At 41.4% G+C, this 22385-nt stretch overlaps 1 protein-coding gene across 3 annotated transcripts in view; it reads right to left on the bottom strand.

Annotated features, from left to right (window-relative positions):
* zufsp (zinc finger containing ubiquitin peptidase 1) overlaps positions 1-22385 on the bottom strand; it is a 79241-nt gene that overhangs the window by 39513 nt on the left and 17343 nt on the right. For all 3 annotated transcript variants that reach the window (XM_072251633.1, XM_072251632.1, XM_072251631.1), the window contains exon 5: positions 8180-8348. In XM_072251633.1, coding sequence (XP_072107734.1) covers positions 8180-8348 — 169 coding nt within the window. The remainder of the gene's footprint in view (positions 1-8179; positions 8349-22385) is intronic.

Consider the following 22385-nt stretch of genomic DNA (forward strand, 5'->3'; position numbering starts at 1 on the left):
ATCAACCCAAAGTCACTAAATAATTAGCATTAAATAATTTCTAATAATTGTTTAATTTAATTTCTAATAATTTCGAATTTAATTAGCATTAAATAATTAGGGCTGCATGGCAATACCTATGTAAATCTCCAGAAAGCCACAATATTAAACACCATTAGAGTAATCTGGAAGTTCCTAGTAATTAACAAATGAGCGTGCTTGGCTATGCCCGTACCAGCTTGAGCTGAGGGAAAAGAATAATTATAAATAAATAAACAATAAATATCGAGAACAAGAGATGAAGAGTCCTTGAAAGTGAGTCCATATGTGGTTAATTCATGCTCTCAGTATTATTTATTTCATTATTATTATTATTGGAGAGAGTCAGAGGAGGTTTGCGAGGGTGATTCTGGGAATGAAGGGGTTAACATATGAAGTGCATTTAGCAGCTTTGGGCCTGTACTCACTGGAATTTGGAAGAATGCATAGGGATGTCATTCAAACCTGCTGAATGTTGAAAGGACTAGATAAGGTGGATGTGGAGAGGATGTTTCCTATGGTGGGCGTATCCAGAACTAGAGGACACAGCCTCAAAATTGAGGGGCAACCTTTTAGAACAGAGGTAAGGAGGAATTTTCTTAGCCAGAGAGTATGAATCTGTGGAATGCTCTGCCACAGACTGTGGTGGAGGCCAAGTCTGTGGCTGTCTTTAATGTGGAAGTTGATAGTTTCCTGATCGGTCAGGGCATCAAAGGATATGGCGAGAAGGCAGGTGTATGGGGTAGAGTAGGATCTGGGGTCAGCCATGGTGGACGGAGGAGCAGACTCAATGGCTGAATGGCCTAACTCCATTCCTCTATCTTACGGTCTTATTACTTGTATTTGCACAGATTGTTTTCTTTTGCACATTAGCTGTCTGTCAGCCTTTGTTTTTGTTGTAGTTTTTCATTGATTATATTGTATTTCTCTGTTCTACTGTGAATGCACACAGAAAAAAAAATTCATGGTTGTATATGGTGACATATACGTACATTGATAATAAATTAACTTTGAACAGGTTAGGGGTTTATCCTGTGGAATACAGGAGCATGAGGGGAGATCTTATAGAGGTATTCAAAACGATCAGGGGTATAGATAGGGTGAATGCATGAAGGCTTTTTCTCCTCAGGTTGGATGAAACAAGAAATAAGAGTCAAAGATTTAGGGTGAAAGGTGAAATTATTAAGGGGAATTTGAGGGGAAACATTCTTGCCTAGAACATGGTATAAGTGTGGAAAGAGATGTCAGCATAAATTTTAGATGCAGGTTCAATTGTAACATTTAAGAGAATTTTGGATAGTTACATGGATGAGAGGGGTTTGGAGTTTATGATCCAGGTACAGGTCGATGGGACTGGGCAGAAGATCAGGTTGCATGGACTAGATGGGCTGAATGGCCTGTTTCTATGCTGTAGTATTCTATATCTGTATTTTAATACGGATTAAATGTCAAAATCAATTATGAACTCAGTGATAAATAAGCTCAGCAAGTCATTTTTCAAAGTAATTTTGCGACTACTGTTGAGGGGAGTTTGAAGCAAATTGAAAATAATAATACAATAGATACAATTAATGCAGTTAAGGCTATGGAAATTCTCATCCAATTTCTATTCAATTTTAATTGAGCTTCTATGCTGGCATTCTTGCATCTCAAGTGGTTGCTGGTGGGTATAATTCTTCGCCTAGAAATTTCAGCACACAATTTTGCCTGATGCTCCACTGCTGTGCTGAAAATGTACCACACTGTGAGGAGACACAACATCGTGGGCTAAATGACCTGTACTATGTCATGGTGGTCTATGTTCTAAAAATAAGAAACATTGATTTCACTTAGGTATTAAGATACTGGCCACTTTTTGAGTTACAACCACCTTAAATAATAAAATATTGGCCACTAAATTTTCTGCCACCGGCTGATTTCTACTATTCATCTTCATGGGACTACTGTGCTTGCAGCATGTTTAACTGGAGCCATTTCGTTTGGAAGATGTTCCTACACTGGAACTCCATAAGAACGTAACCAGAGCAGTGCAAAACAAACCATCAGCTCAAGCAGCAGAGCAGAATATGCTGTCGTGGTCTGGGCCCAGTGTGGTGGAAAATATTGTGTTGAAAATTTTGATAGACAAAGGGTTAATATTGGCTTTGAGCGTAGAAATCAGTCTGCAGCTTAGTTTGTTATAAATATGACCTTGACTTTCAGCAGAGACAATTCAGCAAAGATTAAATACTTGGCAGTTGCTTATCTTGTAAGAATTAGACTCAAGGATATGAGACAAGCAGTTTGTTAATACAAATTTTGACTGTTACTATGGGTATAGTTTATCACAAGAGAGCTGCATGTGAACCTAGCTTATCTTTTCCTTTTCACCAGGTTAATCGAATGGCTTTCACTTTTGCAATGGATTTGTACAGGCATAAAAGGAGCTGTGCTCTCTGTATCGTTTGGAGTTTGAACTCGCTGTTGGAGGTTCCACTCCCCATGACACTGTGAATAAAGCTCTCTTTACTTCGAAGTCCGTGTCTAATTTACTTGCGATCAACATTAATCGCATTTCTTTAGCAAATCAATTTCCCTAACAATTTGGTGACGAGGTTGGGATCCCTATAGATACGGGATCCAAGCGAACCCTGACAATAGTAAGTTTCTCTGACAATGTGAGGTATGCTTGGGGAATGTCTGAGAGAACCCGGGGGAGACAAGACCAGTAGGGCAAGACTGGTGCAGATGAGGGGCCCGGCCGGCCGGTGACTATCCCTGAGCTCCTGGGGAGGGACAAGATAGAAGAAGGAAGACGGGGTCCGAGACCCACAGGGAGTCCACTGAATAGTCAAATTAAAGGATGAAGTACTTTGAAGACTGAGATAAATTCTGGTCGGAAAAGAGTAAGGAAGTTGTATTGTGATCGAAAACTAACTAAATGTGATTACAGGTTGACCTAAAACTAACAGGTAAGAAATGGGTAGTGATGAAAGCAAATGCACCAAAGCCACCGGTGCGATGCCGGAGAGAAGAGACACAGCCTCGAGGCCTGTCGATCTACCGACAAAGGCTCTGATGCATAAACATACAGAGAAAAAGGTAAAACAGTATAAGACTAAGCAACTTCTGGGTGAGCTCCTGGTGCATCCGGTATAGCTGGAAACTGGAGACAGCAGGTACTTTCACAACACGCTGGAGGAACTCAGCAGGTCGGGCAGTATCCGTGGAAACGATCAGTCAACGTTTCGGGCCGGAACCCTTCGCCAGTCCTGATGCTTGATCCACCCTCAAACGATGATTTGCTGTACCCCGGGGAACAAATGGCGATTGGGTCCCGAATGCAGAGAATGCAGATGGAGGTGAAGGCAACCCCGGTATACAGACAGACATGGTTAGAACACAATCCTAGCAGGGGCCAGTCAGCATGGTGATTCTGGGGAGTTCACGAGATGCCGACAGAAAAAGGGTGAGTCTGTAACAGATTTCATTTTCCAGTTCAAAGATGCGTGGGAAAATAGTGCAGGAATACAACTGGAACAGAATGGACCTTTAACGGTGTAAACCTTTTTAAATTGTTTGCGACTTGAAGTAACACACTCATTCAAATTGATGATGGAGACAAGAAAAAGCCGAAGCTCAGGATGGAGAGCGTTATAATCTGTGCTTTAAGGGCCAAGTATTTTTTTTAGCCCTGAGGGAATAGCCGCCAAGTTACAGCTATACACTTCCAGGAAGGAGACCACTGCATGCCTCATGTATCCCTGGGAATGAAGCTCCCTCTAAGCCTAAATATCTGGCTCCGATGGTGAAATGGTTAGAAGAGCAAATTCAGAGCACCCTTCCCACTGGCGTAACCTATTTTGGTCTGATACTGGAGCGATTGTGACAAATCCTCTTAAAACTCGCTCTTTTAGGCACAATATTGCCAAACCCAAAGCTGGACAGGCTGCATAGTCATAGTCATGGTCATACTTTATTGATCCCGAGGGAAACTGGTTTTCGTTACAGTTGCACCATAAATAATTAAATAGTAATATGTAAATTATACCAGGAAATAAGGCCAGGACCAGCCTATTGGCTCAGGGTGTCTGACCCTCCAGGGGAGGAGTTGTAAAGTTTGATGGCCACAGGCAGGAATGACTTCCTATGATGCTCAGTGTTGCATCTCGGTGGAATGAGTCTCTGACTGAATGTACTCCTGTGCCCGACCAGTACATTTGATGGGAGACATTGTCCAAGATGGCATGCAACCTGGACAGCATCCTCTTTTCAGACACCAACGTCAGAGAGTCCAGTTCCATCCCCACAACATCACTGGCCTTACGAATGAGTTTGTTGATTCTGCTGGTGTCTGCTACCCTCAGCCTGCTGCCCCAGCACACAACAGCAAACATGATAGCACTGGCCACCAGAGACTCGTAGAACATCCTCAGCATCGTCCGACAGACGTTAAAGGACCTCAGTCTCCTCAGGAAATAGAGACGGCTCTGACCCTTCTTGTAGACAGCCTCAGTGTTCTTGACCAGTCCATGGCGGTTTGCGCAAGATCTGCAGGCTGTCAGCTGGACAGTACAGCCCATTTCCCCAGTTGTACTGGACACAAATGCCATTTCAGTCTCTATACCATCTGAATCTTGATAGTACACCTTTACTCCCCCTTCTTCTTGGTCCCTCTGCACGAGGACAGTCAATGCATGTTTGCCTTTACCTATAATGGATACCAATGTATACCTGAGTCCTGCCGAAGGGTTTCGGTCCAAAGCGTCGACTGTACTCTTTTCCACAGATGCTGCCTGGCCCGCTGCATTCCTCCAGCATTTTGTGTGTGTTACCTGGACGAGGTTGCCTCAGGGCTCGACTGAGAGCCCAGCAGTGTATGTGGCTGCTGCATGAGGCGATTCGAACACATTACTGTTACCAGGTACTAGTGTCATTTTACAATGTGCTGATGATCTGCGGCTGGCCTCCAAGGCGCTGGCGGATTGCCAGAAAGACTGTAGAATTGTTAAACCACTTGGCAGCCCATGGACACCGAGACTCATTATCTAAGTTATTATTCTGATAAACAACTGTTTCTTATTTGGACTACGTTCTGCAGCAAGGCACTAGGAGACTTGGTCCTGAACGTGAGTCCACCATCGCACAATCTCCTCGACCAGAAAATTTAACAAAAAACAGATGCATTCCTCGGAATGACAGATTAGTGTCGACACTGGGTTCCTGAACGTAGAACCTATAATGCTGTGCTATACTGCAGGACACAATGGAGCCCAGAAATGGAACAGGCATATGAGGTTCTAAAGAAGGAATTGCTCCACGCACCAGCCCTGGGCATTCCCGACTACTCCAAATCCTTCCAGTTAGCTACTAAGGAAAAGGAGCGATTTGCGAGCGCTGTCCTGACTTGAGAAGACCGGTGGCACTCAGTCTCCGCCCGTGGTGCGTGGCCTGCCTGACGGCCTACGAGCTGTGGCGGTGACAGCAGTGATGGTCGAAAAGCCGACGCCTACAATATTGGAGCACGCCTGCACAGTATTGACTCCTCCCACAGTAACGCCACTCCTCAACTCAGCGGCTACGCAACACTTTACAGCAGAAAGGTGAGCAGGGTTTGCTATTCTCAATGTTAAATTTGATTTTAAAATAGCACCCGCCCTTAGTCCGGCCACCCTTGTTACCACTCGCAGTGACACCGTACGGCACGATAACTGTAGAAATCACTACCTCCTCTGGTCCTGATTTAAGTCTACCCCCTTAAATAACCCAGATCTAATTCTTTTTAAGCAGAACAAGTGCTACACATGCCCTTACACTTCCTCCCTCACCACCATTCAGGGCCCCAGACAGTCCTTCCAGGTCAGGTGACACTTCACCTGTGAGTCGGCTGGGGTGATATACTGCGCCCGGTGCTCCCGATGTGGCCTTCTATATATTGGCGAGACCCGACGCAGACTGGGAGACCGCTTTGCTGAACATCTACGCTCTGTCCGCCAGAGAAAGCAGGATCTCCCAGTGGCCACACATTTTAATTCCACATCCCATTCCCATTCCGACATGTCTATCCACGGCCTCCTCTACTGTAAAGATGAAGCCACACTCAGGTTGGAGGAACAACACCTTATATTCCGTCTGGGTAGCCTCCAACCTGATGGCATGAACATTGACTTCTCCAACTTCCGCTAGGCCCCACCTCCCCCTCGTACCCCATCTGTTACTTATTTTTATGCACACATTCTTTCTCTCACTCTCCTTTTTCTCCCTCTGTCCCTCTGACTATACCCCTTGCCCATCCTCAGGGTTTTTCCCCCCCTCCCCCTTTTCCTTCTCCCTGGGCCTCCTGTCCCATGATCCTCTCGTATCCCTTTTGCCTATCACCTGTCCAGCTCTTGGCTCCATCCCTCCCCCTCCTGTCTTCTCCTATCATTTCGGATCTCCCCCTCCCCCTCCCACTTTCAAATCTCTTACTAGCTCTTCCTTCAGTTAGTCCTGACGAAGGGTCTCGGCCCAAAATGTCGACTGTACCTCTTCCTAGAGATGCTGCCTGGCCTGCTGCGTTCACCAGCAACTTTGATGTGTGTTGCTCTAATTCTTTTTACTAATGGTTCATGGTGTAAACCTGATGATTTTGAGACGTGAGGTATTGGAAGTGGGTTCCCTCCCTTCAGGAACATCAGCTGAGCTATTTGCTCTCACTAGAACCCGCACCTCAGCTGAGGGTAAAACTGTGAATATCTGTACCATTTATGAATCTGCACTTTGACTACACAGACTTTGTACATATGCCAGCAAGTGGGGGACATAAATATTCGTTAGTAATAGTGGACATGTTTTCCAAATGGATAGAGACCCTTCCCATACGAAAAGATGACACCAGGACAGTAGGTAAATAACTGATGGAGGAGATTATTCCACAATTTGGAATTCCTTGTAAGTTTAATAGTGATAGAGGAACGTGCTGTATGGGAAAATTAACTAAAGTATTGGACAAGACCTGGGATTCTCCTGGGAGTAGCATGTGCCCTACCAACCACAATCATTGGGAATACTGGAAAGGATGAATGGAGGACTGAAAGACACTCTGGCCAAAGTATGGCGCCAAAAGGCAGGATAGAAATGGCCTGAGGTGCTGCCAATTTCTCTGTATGCCTTGAGAAATCACGTTAACAGGACCACTAATCTGACCCCTTTTGAAGCATTGATGGGAAAATCTATACCCATAGGATCTAGACCCCCTTTGACAAGCACCCAAACAGCACTGAAATGGACTGATGAAAAATACCCCAGAAATGGTAAATGCTCCAGTCGAAGCTATTCGAATAATTGAAGGAAAGATAATTTCAGCAGAGATAATTCTTAGATTAAATACTTGCAGTTGCTCATCTTGTAAGAATTAGACTCAAAGATATGAGGCAACTATTTCGTTAATACAAAGTTGTACACAGGACTGAATTTTTAAGTTTTGGCTGTTATCATAAGGGAATCGCATGTGAATCTATCATATCTTTTCCAATTCACCAGGTTAATCAAACAGCCTTTGTTTTTGCAATTGATTTGTACAGGCATAAAAGGAGCTGTGCTCTCTGTATTGTTCGGAGCTTGAACTCACTGTTGGCGGTTCCACTCCCCGTGATATCGTGAATAAAGCTCTCTTTACTTCAAAGACCATGTCTAATTTGGTTGCAAACAACTTTAATCAAGCTTCCCTAGCAAACTAGTTTCCCTAACACCAAAATCACAACTGGGACCTCTGTGGAAATTTCTACTTATTTATTTGGTAATAGTGTGCAGTAAGCCTTTCTGGCCTTTGAGCCACACAACCCCCCAGCACACCCGCTTTAACCCTAACCTAATCGTGGGGCAATTTACAATGGCTAATTAACCTACTGGGTATGTGTTTGGACTACGGGACCCAGAGAAAACCATGCATTCCATGGGGGTGACGTACAGAGCAGCAGCAGAATTGAACTCTGAACTCTGAAATGGCTAAAGCCGTAAAAGTGCTGCATTACCAGAGTTAGTCCTATTACAGGTACCTACCAGGAGAGAAAAAAATTGCCTTGTTTCTAGGACTCAAGCGATGCATCAGAGGCTAAACGTGGTTTATCACAGCAGTAGTTTCACAAAGCAGCCATGAAAATTTTGCTTAAGATGTAAAATTTAAAGATTGAACCAATCATACCCAACGTCTTAGTTCTGCCATCATCTTCCCCCAATGCCAGTGCTTCCATAACTTCTGTTCTCCGTCGATGGTAGTCTGCAGGTTTCATTTCACCCCGGCAAACAGCCCTATCCATATTTTCCAGTGTCTGTTGTTTGTACCCTCCACGATTATCCAATCCATACTGCTTCTGTGAGGGAAAAAAAATCCAATATTTAAGCTGTCAGTTAACTTTGAAATAACTTTACAATAACTGAGAAGGCGCGGCATTTCTACAGATGTACCGTGGAGATCATTCTAACTCGTTACATCACCGCCTGGTCTGGAGGGGCCACAGCACTGGATTGGAAAAAGGTGCAGAAAGTTGTATAAACTTAGCCAGCTCCATCACTGGCACTGGCCTTGCCAGCATCTTCAGAAAGGTGGCATCCATCATTCAGGACCCCAATCACCCAGAACATGCCCTTTTCTGATTGCTACCATCAAGGAGGAAGTACAGGAGCCTAAGACACACACTCAAAGTTTATGAACAGCTCCTTCCCCTCTGCCAACAGGTTTCTGAACCAATGTACATTATCTCAGTGTTTGTTTTTAGTCTCTTTTTGCATTAATTATTTTATATACATTTCTTATTGTATAGTTTTTTAATTTATGTATTACACTGTACTGCTGCAGCAAACAAAAGATTTGACAACGTTTAGCAGTGATACAGGGATATGAAACCTGATGCTGATTTAAGAATTCTAGTCAGGCAATGTGAACTGGTATCGATTATGTGAACAAGTAATGAATAGCCAAGGAGATGTGGATAATAGTGCAGCATATACAGTCAGTAGCTTATTTATTAGGTACGCACGCTTGTTAACGCTAATACCTAATCAGCCAATCAAGTAGCAGCAACTCAATGCACAAAAGCATGCAGACATGGCCAAGAGGGCATCACCTCTCGCTGTCGATTAACAATGGGGAAGAACTGTAACCTCAGTGACATTGAGCATAGAATGATTGTTGGTTCCAGACGGGGAGGTTCAAGTATCTCAGAAACTGCTGATCTTCTGGGATTTTCACACACGACAGAGAATGATGTGAAAAACAAAACAAAAAAAATCTCGTGAGGGGCAGTTCTGAGGGCTGAGGAGTTCAAGGTGACTAACTCAAGTAACCGTGTGCAGAAGAGCATCTCTGAACACCCAACACATCGAACCTTGAAGTGGACGGGCTTCAGCAGCAGAAGACCACGAACATACATTCAGTGGCCACTTTATTAAGTGCAGGAGGTACTGAATAAAATGGCTATGTAGTGTAGGGTGAACGGGCTTCTCAGATGCCAAATATGGAAATAAGTGCAGCAGGTTCTTGAGCAGAGTAATTGGATCCAGGAATATCATTGTTACAGTTGATAGCACAGGGCTTAACTTCTTTCAAAATAGCATAATTGTTGACAATTATTGATTCAGTTTTGTGCACTGATTAGATTAACATAATGGCTGGTAATGAATTGGGATACAGAGTTTTATACGCATGACGTTTAAACATATGTATTATATTTAGGAATGTAATTTATATTTTCATCTACCATCAAGTTTCTGGTGACATATTAGAGTTAAATTACATCAGCAACAGGAAAAGTTCAGTCTTTATAAGGCATTGGTCTTATAAGAGCATTGTGATCAGTTTTGGGCCCCTTAACTAAGAAAGGATGAGCTGGCATTAGAGAGGGTCCAGAGGAGATTCACAAGAATGATCCAGAGAATGGAAGGGTTGATGTATGAGGAGCATTTGATGGCTCTGGGCCTGTACTCACTGGAGTTTAGAAGAATGAAGGGCTGAATCACACTGAAAACTATCGAATATTGGTGTTCCGCCTGCTGCTCAATGGAGTAACATACAAATCCCGTGGCTGCCTTTAATTCCTCCTTTTCCCCAGTTTAATCCTTGAATTATTCAACTTCTATTTTCTGGATCTTGGAGGGAAATAGTGGTTATTATGTCGTATCCTTTAAGAAGTGGAAAACAGCCTTTTGAACCCAGCAATGGAAAGGGAAAAACTTCGAAAGAAAAATCAGAAGATATGCCTGTCTGGGCTGAGCTTTTGGAATGTATGTTGATGGATCTCAATAATAAAATGGATAATAACACTTCTGAGTTGAAGTCGTTCCAACAAAGTTTACAGACTATTGAGGAAAATATTCTTTCCTTGAATACTGAGCTTAAAGAATCAAAATGTCAGATTGTGGATATTTCAACCCGACTGGAACAGGCTCAACGCAAAATTGTCGATTTAGAGGCAAAGTCTCGAAGAAACAACATTCGTATTTTAGGTCCTTCGGAAGGTTTAGAATCTGGAGATCTATTGGATTATTTTGCCAATATGTTTCAATCTCTGTTCCCGGATATTCTATCTCAGCCTCCCGATATTGAAAGAGCTCACAGAATTTTCACTGGATCAGGTAAAGCTCGACCAATTTTAGTCAACTTTCTTCGCTTTAAAGTTAAAGACCAAATTATAAAATGTGCAAGAAAACAGAAAGTTTTTAAATTTAACGGTTCCGAGATCCGTTTTTATGAAGATTATCCTCGGGAAGTTATGCAACAACGGATTAAATTCAAACCGGTCATGAAGATTGGTTACGAAAAAGCTCTGTTTCCATCCCTGAGATACCCAGCGAAATTAAAGCTATTCCCTAAAGTCTCTACTCCTTGTGTCTTTTTGGATCCCCAAGCGGCATTGGATTTTGTCAATTCTATTGTGGAATCGTCTGATGTATGAAAGATATTAGAGTCTCTGAATAATTCTCCGAAAGAAAACAGGTTTTTGAAGATCTCGGTATGCTGAAGATATCTTTTGATCGATGGATTACTTAAAGAAGAGGTGGCCTTCTTGGTTTGATTGAAGAATGACTTTTTTTGAAGACTGTTTAGTACACGGAGTGAATTAATACAGCGGATAGATTGTGAACTGGTTTGATTATCTGTTTCCATTTTTCTTTATTAAGTGATAGGTTGCTTGCTGTTTATATAGATCTTTTTTTTGGAGTGTTTAGTAATAGATAATTAGCTTTAATTCTTTTGTTAAATAAGGTAATAAGTTAAAGAATAATGGCGTGGCTTTTCTCTCTTTAGAGATTAAATTGTTTGGGTTAATAGCATTGTTTTGGCGCCTTTGGAGACTGTCATTGCATTCTTTTAGCTTATGTTTATTGATTAAGTATAAACTTTTTTTTCTTTGCTGGTTTTTTTTATCTTAAGGTTACTTATTTTCTTTGTAAGGGGGAGGGGGTATTGGGATTAAAAACTTTTAATCATTATTCTTGGGGATGCGTTCCGGCTCTTTCTCTCTTTCGCCCGATTTTCTTCCTTGGGGATGGTGGGATGTCTGAGGGTATTTTTGTTTTTTGGGGCTTATTGTAGGAATTTTGTTTCACACACTTTTTGTATTTTTTCCCCATTGTGGAGCTCTGGAGCATGCGCATTTTCTACTTGGTTATGTTCATCATCGCCATCTTTGATTAGCCCGCGATGGTATGCGTGTATTGTCGTGTTCAGAATAATATCCAATGGTATTTAAACAGATAAACGTTATTAGTTGGAATGTACGTGGCTGGAATCACCCTATTAAACGAAGGAAGACATTTAAAGTTATTAATCGATTCCAGCCCGATATAATTTTTGCTCAAGAAACGCTTATCAGAACGGGCGATCAAAATAGATTTTTTAAAACATGGAAAGGCCTTCAATATCATGCTACTTGTCATAATAAAACCAAGAGAGTATCTATTTTTATTAAATCTAATATTTTATTTATTCAAGAAGACATTGTTTCAGATAATAATGGTAGATTTTTAATTATTAAAGGAACTATTTGTAATAGAAAAATTGTCCTGGTAAATCTATATGGACCTAATGTAGATGATCCTTTTTTAAAAAATGTATTTGGTTTATTACCAGACAAATGAATATATGCTGCTGATGAGAGGTGATTTCAACTGTTGCTTAAATCCTTTGATTGACAGAAGTTCAACCAATCAGCAGCCTCTGAGTCGTTCGGCAACACTTATTAATTCCTTTTTAACTGATTATGGTTTGATGGAAATCTGGAGAAATTTACATCCTAATGACAGAGATTATTCTTTTTATTCACATGTTCATAATAAATATTCCAGAATTGATTATTTTATAGCTGATTTCCGATTTTTGTCCAAAGTTCAGAAATGTGAATATGATGCTATTGCAGTCTGGGATCATGCGCCTTTAAGTTTAACTCTTGAGTTAAATGATGTTAGTAATGTAAACTTGCTTTGGCGCTTTCCAGAAAATTTATTACAAAGTTTGGACTTGGTTAAATTCATAGAGATTCAGATAAAAGATTTCTTTCTTTTTAATAATACGGGAGATGTTTTGAAATTGATTACATGGGATACACTCAAAACATATTTGCGAGGTCAGATAATATCTTATTTGGCTAAACTTAAGAAACAAACAAAAATAGAATTAGATAGAATTTCCAAACTATTAAAGATCTATATAATACTTATGCAGTTTCTCCTAATGTTGATCTATTTAAACAAAGGGTTGAATATTTCAATATAATTTACTATTAACTTACCCGATTGAAAGAAATTTACTTAAATTAAAAAGTTAATTTTATATGTCTGGAGATAAAAGTAACAAGCTATTAACATCTCAACTTAAAGCAGTTAGAGCTAAAAGACAAATTTTAAAAATTCGTAAGAGAGATGGTAGTTTAGCTTGTGATTATGAACATATTAATAAAGTTTTTCAAGACTATTACAGTGAACTTTATAAATCTCAGTTTCCAGCTGACCCTTCTAATATGTATGCCTTTTTACAAAAGATTGATTTTCCTAGAATATCTGTTGAAGATCAGCAAGTTCTTGATGCTCCTTTTACTGAAAGAGAAATTCAGAAAGCTATTCTTTCAATGCAATCTGGTAAAGCTCCTGGATTGGATGGTTTTACTGTAGGATTTTATAAAAAATCTGAACATTTGTTTACTCCTTATATGTTGGAAATGCTTAAAGATTCTTTTATGTCAGGAGAGTTATCTTCCACATTTTATAAAGCTTCTATTTCCTTAATCCTTAAGAAAGATAAAGATCCTACTGATTGTGCTTCATATAGACCTATTTCATTATTAAATGTGGATGCCAAAATTCTTTCAAAAATAATGGCTAATTGAATGGAGAATATACTAGCAAAAATTATCTCTCAGGATCAAACGGGTTTTATAAAAAGCCGTTATTCTTTTTCTAATACTCGGAGATTGTTAAATATTATATACTCATCCCTCTCTAAGACTCCCCAATGTGTTGTTTCTCTAGATGCTGAAAAGGCATTTGATAGAGTTGAATGGAAATATCAATTTAATGTTTTAGAGAAATTTGGCTTTGGTACTAATTTTAATAAATGGATTAGATTGATATATAAAAGCCCTATTGCCACTGTTATCACGAATAACTGTAGATCCCCCTTTTTCCAACTTCCTCGGGGTACGAAACAAGAATGTCTGTTAAGTCCTCTGTTATTTAACTTGATGTTGGAACCTTTGGCTATTGCACTTTGTGAAGCTAAAAATATTCAAGGAATTTCTATAAATGGGACTATTCATAAGCTCTCCCTTAATGCAGATGATTTTTTGGTTTATATTTCGAACCCCGAAGAATCTATTCCTAGCTTATTGAAATTATTAAATGAATTTGGATTGTTTTCAGGATATAAATTAAACCTGCATAAAAGTTAATTATTTCCTTTAAATGATTCTGCTTCTATATATGATAACATTCCTTTAAAAGTTACGGATTCTTTTAAATATTTAGGTATTACCATTACGAAAAATTATGGAGACCTTTATAGAGCTAATTTAGTTCCCTTAGTGGATTTTATGAAGCAATTTTTTTTCTAGATGGAATCCACTTACACTTTCCTTGGTAGGTCGAATTCATGTAGTTAAAATGATGATTTTACCAAAATTTTTATTTGTATTTCAAAACATTCCTATTTCTCTAAGAAGTTTTTTGATCAAGTTAACTCTATTATTTCATCTTTTGTTTGGAATAATAAAAGACCAAGAATTGGAAAATGTCATTTACAAAAATTAAAAAAGGATGGAGGTCTTACCTTACCTAATTTAAGGATGTATTATTGGGCGGTTAATATACGTTATGCGTGTTCTTGTTTGTATTGAACCGATAAAAAGGAACCACCATCCTGGGTTGACTTGGAATTGAAAACTGTGAAATAATTTCATCTAGCTTCGTTACTAGACCATAAGACCATAAGACAAAGGAGCAGAAGTCGGCCATTCGATCCATCAAGTCTGCTCTGCCATTTTATCATGAGCTGATCCATTCTCCCATTTAGTCCCACTCCCCCGCCTTCTCACCATAACCTTTGATGCCCTGGCTACTCAGATACCTATCAATCTCTGCCTTAAATACACCCAATGACATGGCCTCCACTGCTGCCCATGGCAACGAATTCCATAGATTCACCACCCTCTGACTAAAAAAATTTCTTCGCATTTCTGTTCTGAATGGGCGCCCTTCAATCCTTAAGTCATGCTCTCTCGTACTAGACTCCCCCATCATGGGAAACAACTTTGCCACATCGACCCTGTCCATGCCTTTCAACATTCGAAATGTTTCTATAAGGTCTCCCCTCATTCTTCTAAACTCCAAGGAATACAGTCCAAGAACGGAAAAACGTTCCTCATATGTTAACCCTCTCATTCCCGGAATCATTCTAGTGAATCTTCTCTGCACCCTCTCCAACGTCAGCACATCCTTTCTTAAATAAGGAGACCAAAACTGCCCACAGCACTCCAAGTGAGGTCTCATCAGCGCCTTATAGAGCCTCAACATCACATCCCTGCTCCTATACTCTATTCCTCTAGAAATGAATGCCAATATTGCATTCGCCTTCTTCACTACTGACTCAACCTGGAGGCTAACTTTAAGGGTATCCCGTACGAGGACTCCCAAGTCCCGTTGCATCTCCGAACTTTGAATTCTTTCCCCATTTAAATAATAGTCTGCCCATTTATTTTTTCTGCCGAAGTGCATAACCATACACTTTCCAACATTGTACTTCATTTGCCACTTCTCTGCTCATTCTTCCAATCTATCCAAGTCTCTCCGCAGACTCTCCGTTTCCTCAGCACTACCGGCCCCTCCACCTATCTTCGTATCGTCAGCAAACTTAGCCACAAAGCCATCTATTCCATAATCCAAATCGTTGATATACAATGTAAAAAGAAGCGGCCCCAACACGGACCCCTGTGGAACACCACTGGTAATCGGCAGCCAACCAGAATAGGATCCCTTTATTCCCACACTCTGTTTCCTGCCAATCAGCCAACGCTCTATCCACGTATGTAAATTTCCCGCAATACCATGGGCTCTTACCTTGTTAAGTAGCCTCATGTGTGGCACCTTGTCAAAGGCCTTCTGAAAATCCAAATATACAACATCTACTGCATCTCCCTTGTCTAGCCTACTGGTAATTTCCTCAAAAAATTGTAATAGGTTTGTCAGGCAGGATTTTTCTTTAAGGAATCCATGCTGAGTTCTGCCTATCTTGTTATATGCCTCCAGGTACTCTGTAACCTCATCCTTGACAATCGACTCCCAACAACTTCCCAACCACCGATGTCAAGCTAACAGGTCTATAATTTCCTTTTTGCTTCCTTGCCCCCTTCTTAAATAGCGGAGTGACATTTGCAATCTTCCAGTCCTCCAGAACCATGCTAGAATCTATCGACTTTTGAAAGATCATCGCTAATGTCTCCGCAACCTCCATAGCTACTTCCTTCAGAACACGAGGGTGCATTCCATCTGGTCCAGGAGATTTATCGACCTTTAGCCTATTCAGCTTCCTGAGTACTTTCTCTGTTGTAATTGTGACTGCACACACTTCTGTTCCCTGCCACCCTTGAGTGTCTGGTATACTGCTCCTTTACCTGTACAATTAGCCAAAATTTCTATTCTAATATAAATCCTATGATTAATCAATCACTACGAATTTGGTATCAGTTTCATAAGTTTTTTAATCTTAAAAAAATTAACCTTCTTAGTTTAATTTATCGAAACTATCTATTTAAACCTTCACTTAATGATCCTACCTTTTCTCTTTGGAGGAATAAAGGAATTTTTTCCTTTATGGACTTGTTTCAAGAAGGTTGATTGATGTCCTTTGAGAAACTAGTAACTAAATACTCTATCTCATATTCACATTTTTTGCAATATCTTCAGGTCAGACATTTTTTACAAGAATATTTAAGTAATTTTCCATATATACAAGATTCTGACCTGTTAGACATTGTTTTAAAAATGAACCTTTTAGTGAAAGGCTTTATTGGGAAAATTTATAATTTACTATTACAACAGGACAATTATCCTTTACTTAAGATCAAGCAAGACTGGAAAAGAGAGCTTAATATGACCTTGATAACAGAGGATTGGTTGCGAATTTTGAAGCTGGTTAACTCTTCTTCAATTTGTGCCAGTCATTCTCTAATTCAATTTAAAATTGTACATCATTATTATTTGACAAAGGAGAGATTGTCTAAAATTTTTCCTAATGTAAATAATCAGTGCGATAGATTCAAAACTGAGATAGCTACAGTGACACATATGTTTTGGTCGTGTTCTGTATTGAAACAATTTTGGAAATCTATTTTTTCTATAATCCCTAAAGCTTTAAGAATCAATTTACAACCTAATAAATTGACAGTTTTGTTTGGTATAATTCCTCAACATATTCACGGTATTTCTATATCTGACCAATATGTAATTGCATTTGTCACATTATTGGCCAGAAGGGCTAGTTTATTAAAATGGAAAGATGCCTCTGCTCCCACTTTGATACAATGGTTCTCTCAGGTGATGTTATGTCTTAGTTTGGAAAAAATTAGAAGTCGAACTTTTGATCCTAAATTTGACTTTGAGAAAAGGTGAGGTTTTTTTGCCCGTTATTATCATTCGACTTGAGTTAATTAAGATGGTCCTTTTCTGATGCTTGGTTATATGAATTTGGTTGGTGGTTTGATGTCTTTTTTTTATGGAAGCTTGTATGGTGCATAGCTCCAGGTTTGTGCTCCAAATGGGTTGTTTTTTTTTCCCTTTCTTTTTTTATTTATTAGGGGTTTTTCTCTGTTTTAGTTAGTAAGGGTTCTTTTTTTTTCCTTCTTTCCTTTTTTCCATTAAAAAAAGCTTTAATACTTTGTTTTTTGATTATTATTGATATACTGTTCAGCCTGATCGATAGTTTAACTTTTACTCTACATATGGATATGTTGTCTTGATTATTTTGATGTATTTTTTTCTGTTGTTGATTTTCAATAATAATTAATAAAACGATTTAAAAGATGAAAACTATCGAATATTGAAAGGTCTAGATCCTAGGCTGTGGAGAGGATGTTTCCTGGAGTGGGGGAGTCTAGGACCAGGGGGACATCCTTTTAAAACAGAGGTGAGGAGGAATTTCTTTAGCCAGATGGTGGCGAATCTGTGGAATTCTTTGCTATAGATGGCTCTGGAAGCCAAGTCATGGGATATATTTAAAGCAGAGGCTGACAGGCTCGTGATTAATAGAGGGCGTTTAAAGTTATAGGGAGAAGACAGAAAAATAGGGTTGAGAGCCATGATGGAATAACGGAACAGACTCAATGGGTGAATGGCCTAATTCTGCTCCTATAATGAAGCAAATTAATAATCAGGGTACTTCCTCTCAACCCAAAAAACATTTACTCTCTACCCCAATATATTTTATCATTGTCAAACTGTTGTCTCAATATACAGAAGTACAGACAGTTCTAATTGCAAAGTGTCTTAATTCCAGAAGAAAAATTGTTACAGCAGCCAAGCAGACATTGAAGACAGACATGGAATTAATTGGACATCACAGCACTAACAAAATGTAACTACATAATGCCAAACCAAGACCATTAAAATAAATTACATGCATTTGGTTTTCATTTTCTGGAAGTGTGGCTATCACAAATCTATAAATACAATGGGTTTCAGGGTTATGTAAGTGGATGGAATGTTTGAAATTATTGAACTTTAACTATTAAAAAGAGAGAACCGGCAGTGATATTCAATCACAAACAAGAGAGATTCTTCAGCTGCTGCAAACCCAGAGCAACACACACAACTCAGCAGCTCGGGCAGCATCCATGGAAAAGAGCAGACAGGTGACGATTCTCCCATTGTAAATTGGGGGACTGCGTCGTCGAGCACCTCCACACCACGCGCCACAAGCACGACTTCCCAGTGGCCAAACATCTTAATTCTGATTCCCTTTCCGAAGTGTCAATCTGCAGCCTTCTCTTGTGTCAAGATAAAGCCACCTTCAGGGTGGAGGACCAACACTTTAAATTCCATCAGGGTACTCTCAACCTGATGGTATGAATATTGATTTCTCCTTCCAGTGACTAAATACTACCCCCCCCCCCCATTTCCCACTTCGACCCTTTCTCTAACTGCCTATTACTTCACCCTGGATCCCCTTCACCTTCCCTTTCTCCTATTGTCCACTCTGCTCTCCATTCAGATTCCTTCTTCTCCAGCCCTTGAGCTTACCCATCCATCTGGCCTCACCTATTACCTTCCAGTTAGCCTCCTTTCCCTCTCCCCACCTTTTTATTCTGGCATCTTCCCCCTTCCTTCTCAGTCCCGAAGAAGGGTCTTGGCCCAAAACATCGACCGTCATTTTCATAGATGCTGCCTGACCTGCTGAATTCCTCCGGCATTTTGTATTTGTTCCATTGAAATTCAATCTGAAATAATACCACTTTTCTCAGACTGAGACTGGTCTATATCCTTTCACTCAATGTCAACAAGACCAAGGAGCTGATGATTGACCTCAGGAGGAAACCAGAGGTTCCATGAGCCAGGGGAAGATGGAGAGGGTCAGCAACTTCAAACGCCTTGGTGTTTAAAGGAAACACCAGCACACAGAAGAAAGCACTGCAGCACTCGAGCTTCTTTGGCAGTTTGGAGAGTATATTGACTGGCTGCATCACAGCCTGATATGGAAAGACCAATGCCCTTGAATGGAAAATCGTACAAAAGCACACTTCCTCCAAACCAAAGCTGCAGCCATTGTCACTTGCATGGGTCCCAGCTATGCCTGTCGTTTTTGTTGGCTACGTAGAACAGTCCGTGTTCCAAGCCAAGACTGGTATTGCTCCCCAACTCTTCCTACACTACATCGATGACCGTATTGGTGCTGCTTCCTGCACCCATGCTGAGCTCATCAACTTTGCTCCAACTTCCACCCAGTCCTCAAATTTACTTGGTCTACTTGTGACACCACCCTCCCCTTTCTTGATCTCTCTATCTCCATCTCTGGAGACAGTCTATCTGCTGATATCCTTTATAAACCCACTGATTCTCACAGCTACCTGGACTATACCTCTTCCCACACTGTCACTTGTAAAAATACCTTTCCCTTTCAGCAGTTCCTTGACTCCACCATATCTGCTCTCAGGATGATGAGGCCTTTCATTCCAGAAATAATGAAGCGTCCTCTTTCTTCATAGAAAGGGGCTTCCTTCCTCCACCATCAACTCCGCCCTCACCTGCATCTTTTCCATTTTGCGGAGGTCTGCCCTGACCCCATCCTCCCGCAGCTAAACCAGACAAAGGGTTCCTCTTGTCCTCACTTACCACCCAACTAGCCTTCGGCACATAATTCTCCATAACTTCCACCACCTCCAGCAGGATCCCACCGCCAAGTGCATCCTTCTTTTCCCCCACCCCCCCCCATCACTTTCCGCAGGGATCGCTCCCTACGTGACTCCCTTGTCCGTTCATCCCTCTGCACTGATCTCCCTTCTGGCACTTATCCTTGAAAGCAGAACAAGTGCCACACCTTCCCCTACACCTCCTCCCTCACTACCATCCAGGGCCTCAACAGTCCTTCCAGGTGAGGCGACACTTCACCCGCAAGTCTGTTTGGGTCATCTACTGTATCTGGTGCTCCCGGTGTGGCCTTCTGTATAAGAATTTAAGAAATACTATCAGGAGTAGGCCACCTGGCCATCGCACCTACTCTGCCATTCAATAAGATCTTGGCTAATTTGACCACGGACTCATCTCTGCCTACCTACCTTTCCCCCATAATCCTTAATTCCCCTACTTTGCAAAAATCTATTCAACCTTGTCTTAAATATATTCACTGAGGTAGACTCCACTACTTCATTGGGCAGAGAATTCCATAGATTCACCACTCTTTGGCAAAAGCAGTTCCTCCTTAGTTCCGTCCTAAATTTACTCCCCCGAATCTTGAGGCCATGTCCCCTAGTTCTAGTCTCACCTACCAGTGGAAACAACTTTCCTGCCTCTATCTATCTATCCTTTTCATAATTTTATATGTTTCTATAAGATCTCCTCTTATTCTTCTGAATTCTAGCGAGTATAGTCCCAGGCTACTCAAACTCTCCTCATAATCTAACCCCCTCATCTCTGGAATCAACCTGGTGAACCTCCTCTGCACCGCCTCCACAGCCAGTATATCCTTCCTCAGGTAAGGAGACCAGAGCTGCACGCAGTACTCCAGATGTGGCCTCACTAGTACCCTATACAGATGCAGCATAACCTCCCTGCTCTTAAATTCAATCCCTCTAACAATGAAGGCCAACTTTCAATTTGCCTTCTTGATAGCCTGCTGCACCTGTAAACCAATATTTTGCAATTCATGCACACACACTCCTAAGTCCTTCTGCACAGCAGCATGCTGTAATCTTTTGTTGTTCGTCCATCGTTGACGTCGATGAGGACCTCGACACCATAATGATGGTGTCAAGACTAGCGCGTGGTTTGGATTTAAGTGAGGGAGAGTCGCGCAGCGTCAGCCTCATTCTCTCTTCCCAATTCCCGTCTGGGTCCAGTGGCAAGACAGAGTCTAGACAGCTGGAGATGGGACTAGGCGCGATGGATGACCAGGACATCTTCTGTGTCTTGTCCTGCTCTACACGTTCCACGACGCTTGCAGAGACCGCCTTCTTGACCGTTGGACCTTCCGCTGGTCTCGTTCGCTCAATCCGCCGGAGTCTGTCTTCACATGCTGGAATAGACAACTCCCTATCTCACCGAGGGTTTGAGACCCGTCGGCTACCCTCACCTGGTTTAGCCGGCTTGTCGAAGCCGTTGCCTGGGGTGTGGCCGCTGTCGCATGCAAACAGCTACGGGGAGCCACAGGTGAGAGCTGAGTGCCAGGTGGGGACCAAAGGTGGACTAACCGCCCCGAAAAGGACGCGACATGTTCCCCCACCAGAGGTGCTACCCCTCCCTGACACCCCATATACCTGATCTTCCATTTTTCCTTACATAGTGGATGACCTCGCAATTACCAACATTGTACTCTATCTGCCAGACCCTTGCCCACTCACTTAACCTAACCACATCTCTCTGCAGACTCGCCTTATCCTCTGCACAATTTGCTTCACCACTCACCCTGATTGCGAACCAGAGAAACACCTGCCCATCCGAACTCTCTGCTTTCTATTAGTTAACCAATCCTCTATCCACGCTAATACATCACCCCCAACTCTATGCATCCTTATCTTATGGACAAGTCTTTTATGTGGCACTTTATTGAACGCCTTCTGGAAATCCAAGTAAATAACATCCATCTCTTCCTCTCTATCCACTGCACTTGTTATATCCTCAAAGAACTGCACTAAGTTTGTCAAACAGGACCCACCTGTGTCTGCCTGATGGATCCATTTCTTTTCAGAAGCCTCGCTATTTAATAATAGCTTCAAGCATTTTCCCAGCTACAGAAGTTCAACTAACTGGCCTATAGCTACCTACTGATGAGACATGTGATAACTTCATTCAACTCCCCTCGCCCCATCACTGAACTGATCCCACAACCTATGGCCTCACCCTCAAGGACGTTTCATCTCATGCTCTTGATATTTAATGTTTATTTATTTATTATTATTTTCCTCTTCTGCATTTGAACAGTTGATTGTCTTTTGTGGGCACGCGGCCAAGTGGTTAAGGCATTGGACTAGTGACCTGAAGGTCGTGAGTTCGAGCCCCAGCTGAGGCGATGTGTTGTGTCTTTCAGCAAGGCACTTAACCACACATTGCTCTGTGACGACACCGGTGCCAAGCTGTATCGGCCCTAGTGCCCTTCCCTTGGACAACATCGATGGTGTGGAGAGGGGAGACTTGTAGCATGGGCAACTGCCGGT

This window comes from Mobula birostris, chromosome 2 (assembly GCF_030028105.1).
Source record: "Mobula birostris isolate sMobBir1 chromosome 2, sMobBir1.hap1, whole genome shotgun sequence".
Lineage (NCBI taxonomy): Eukaryota > Metazoa > Chordata > Chondrichthyes > Myliobatiformes > Myliobatidae > Mobula > Mobula birostris.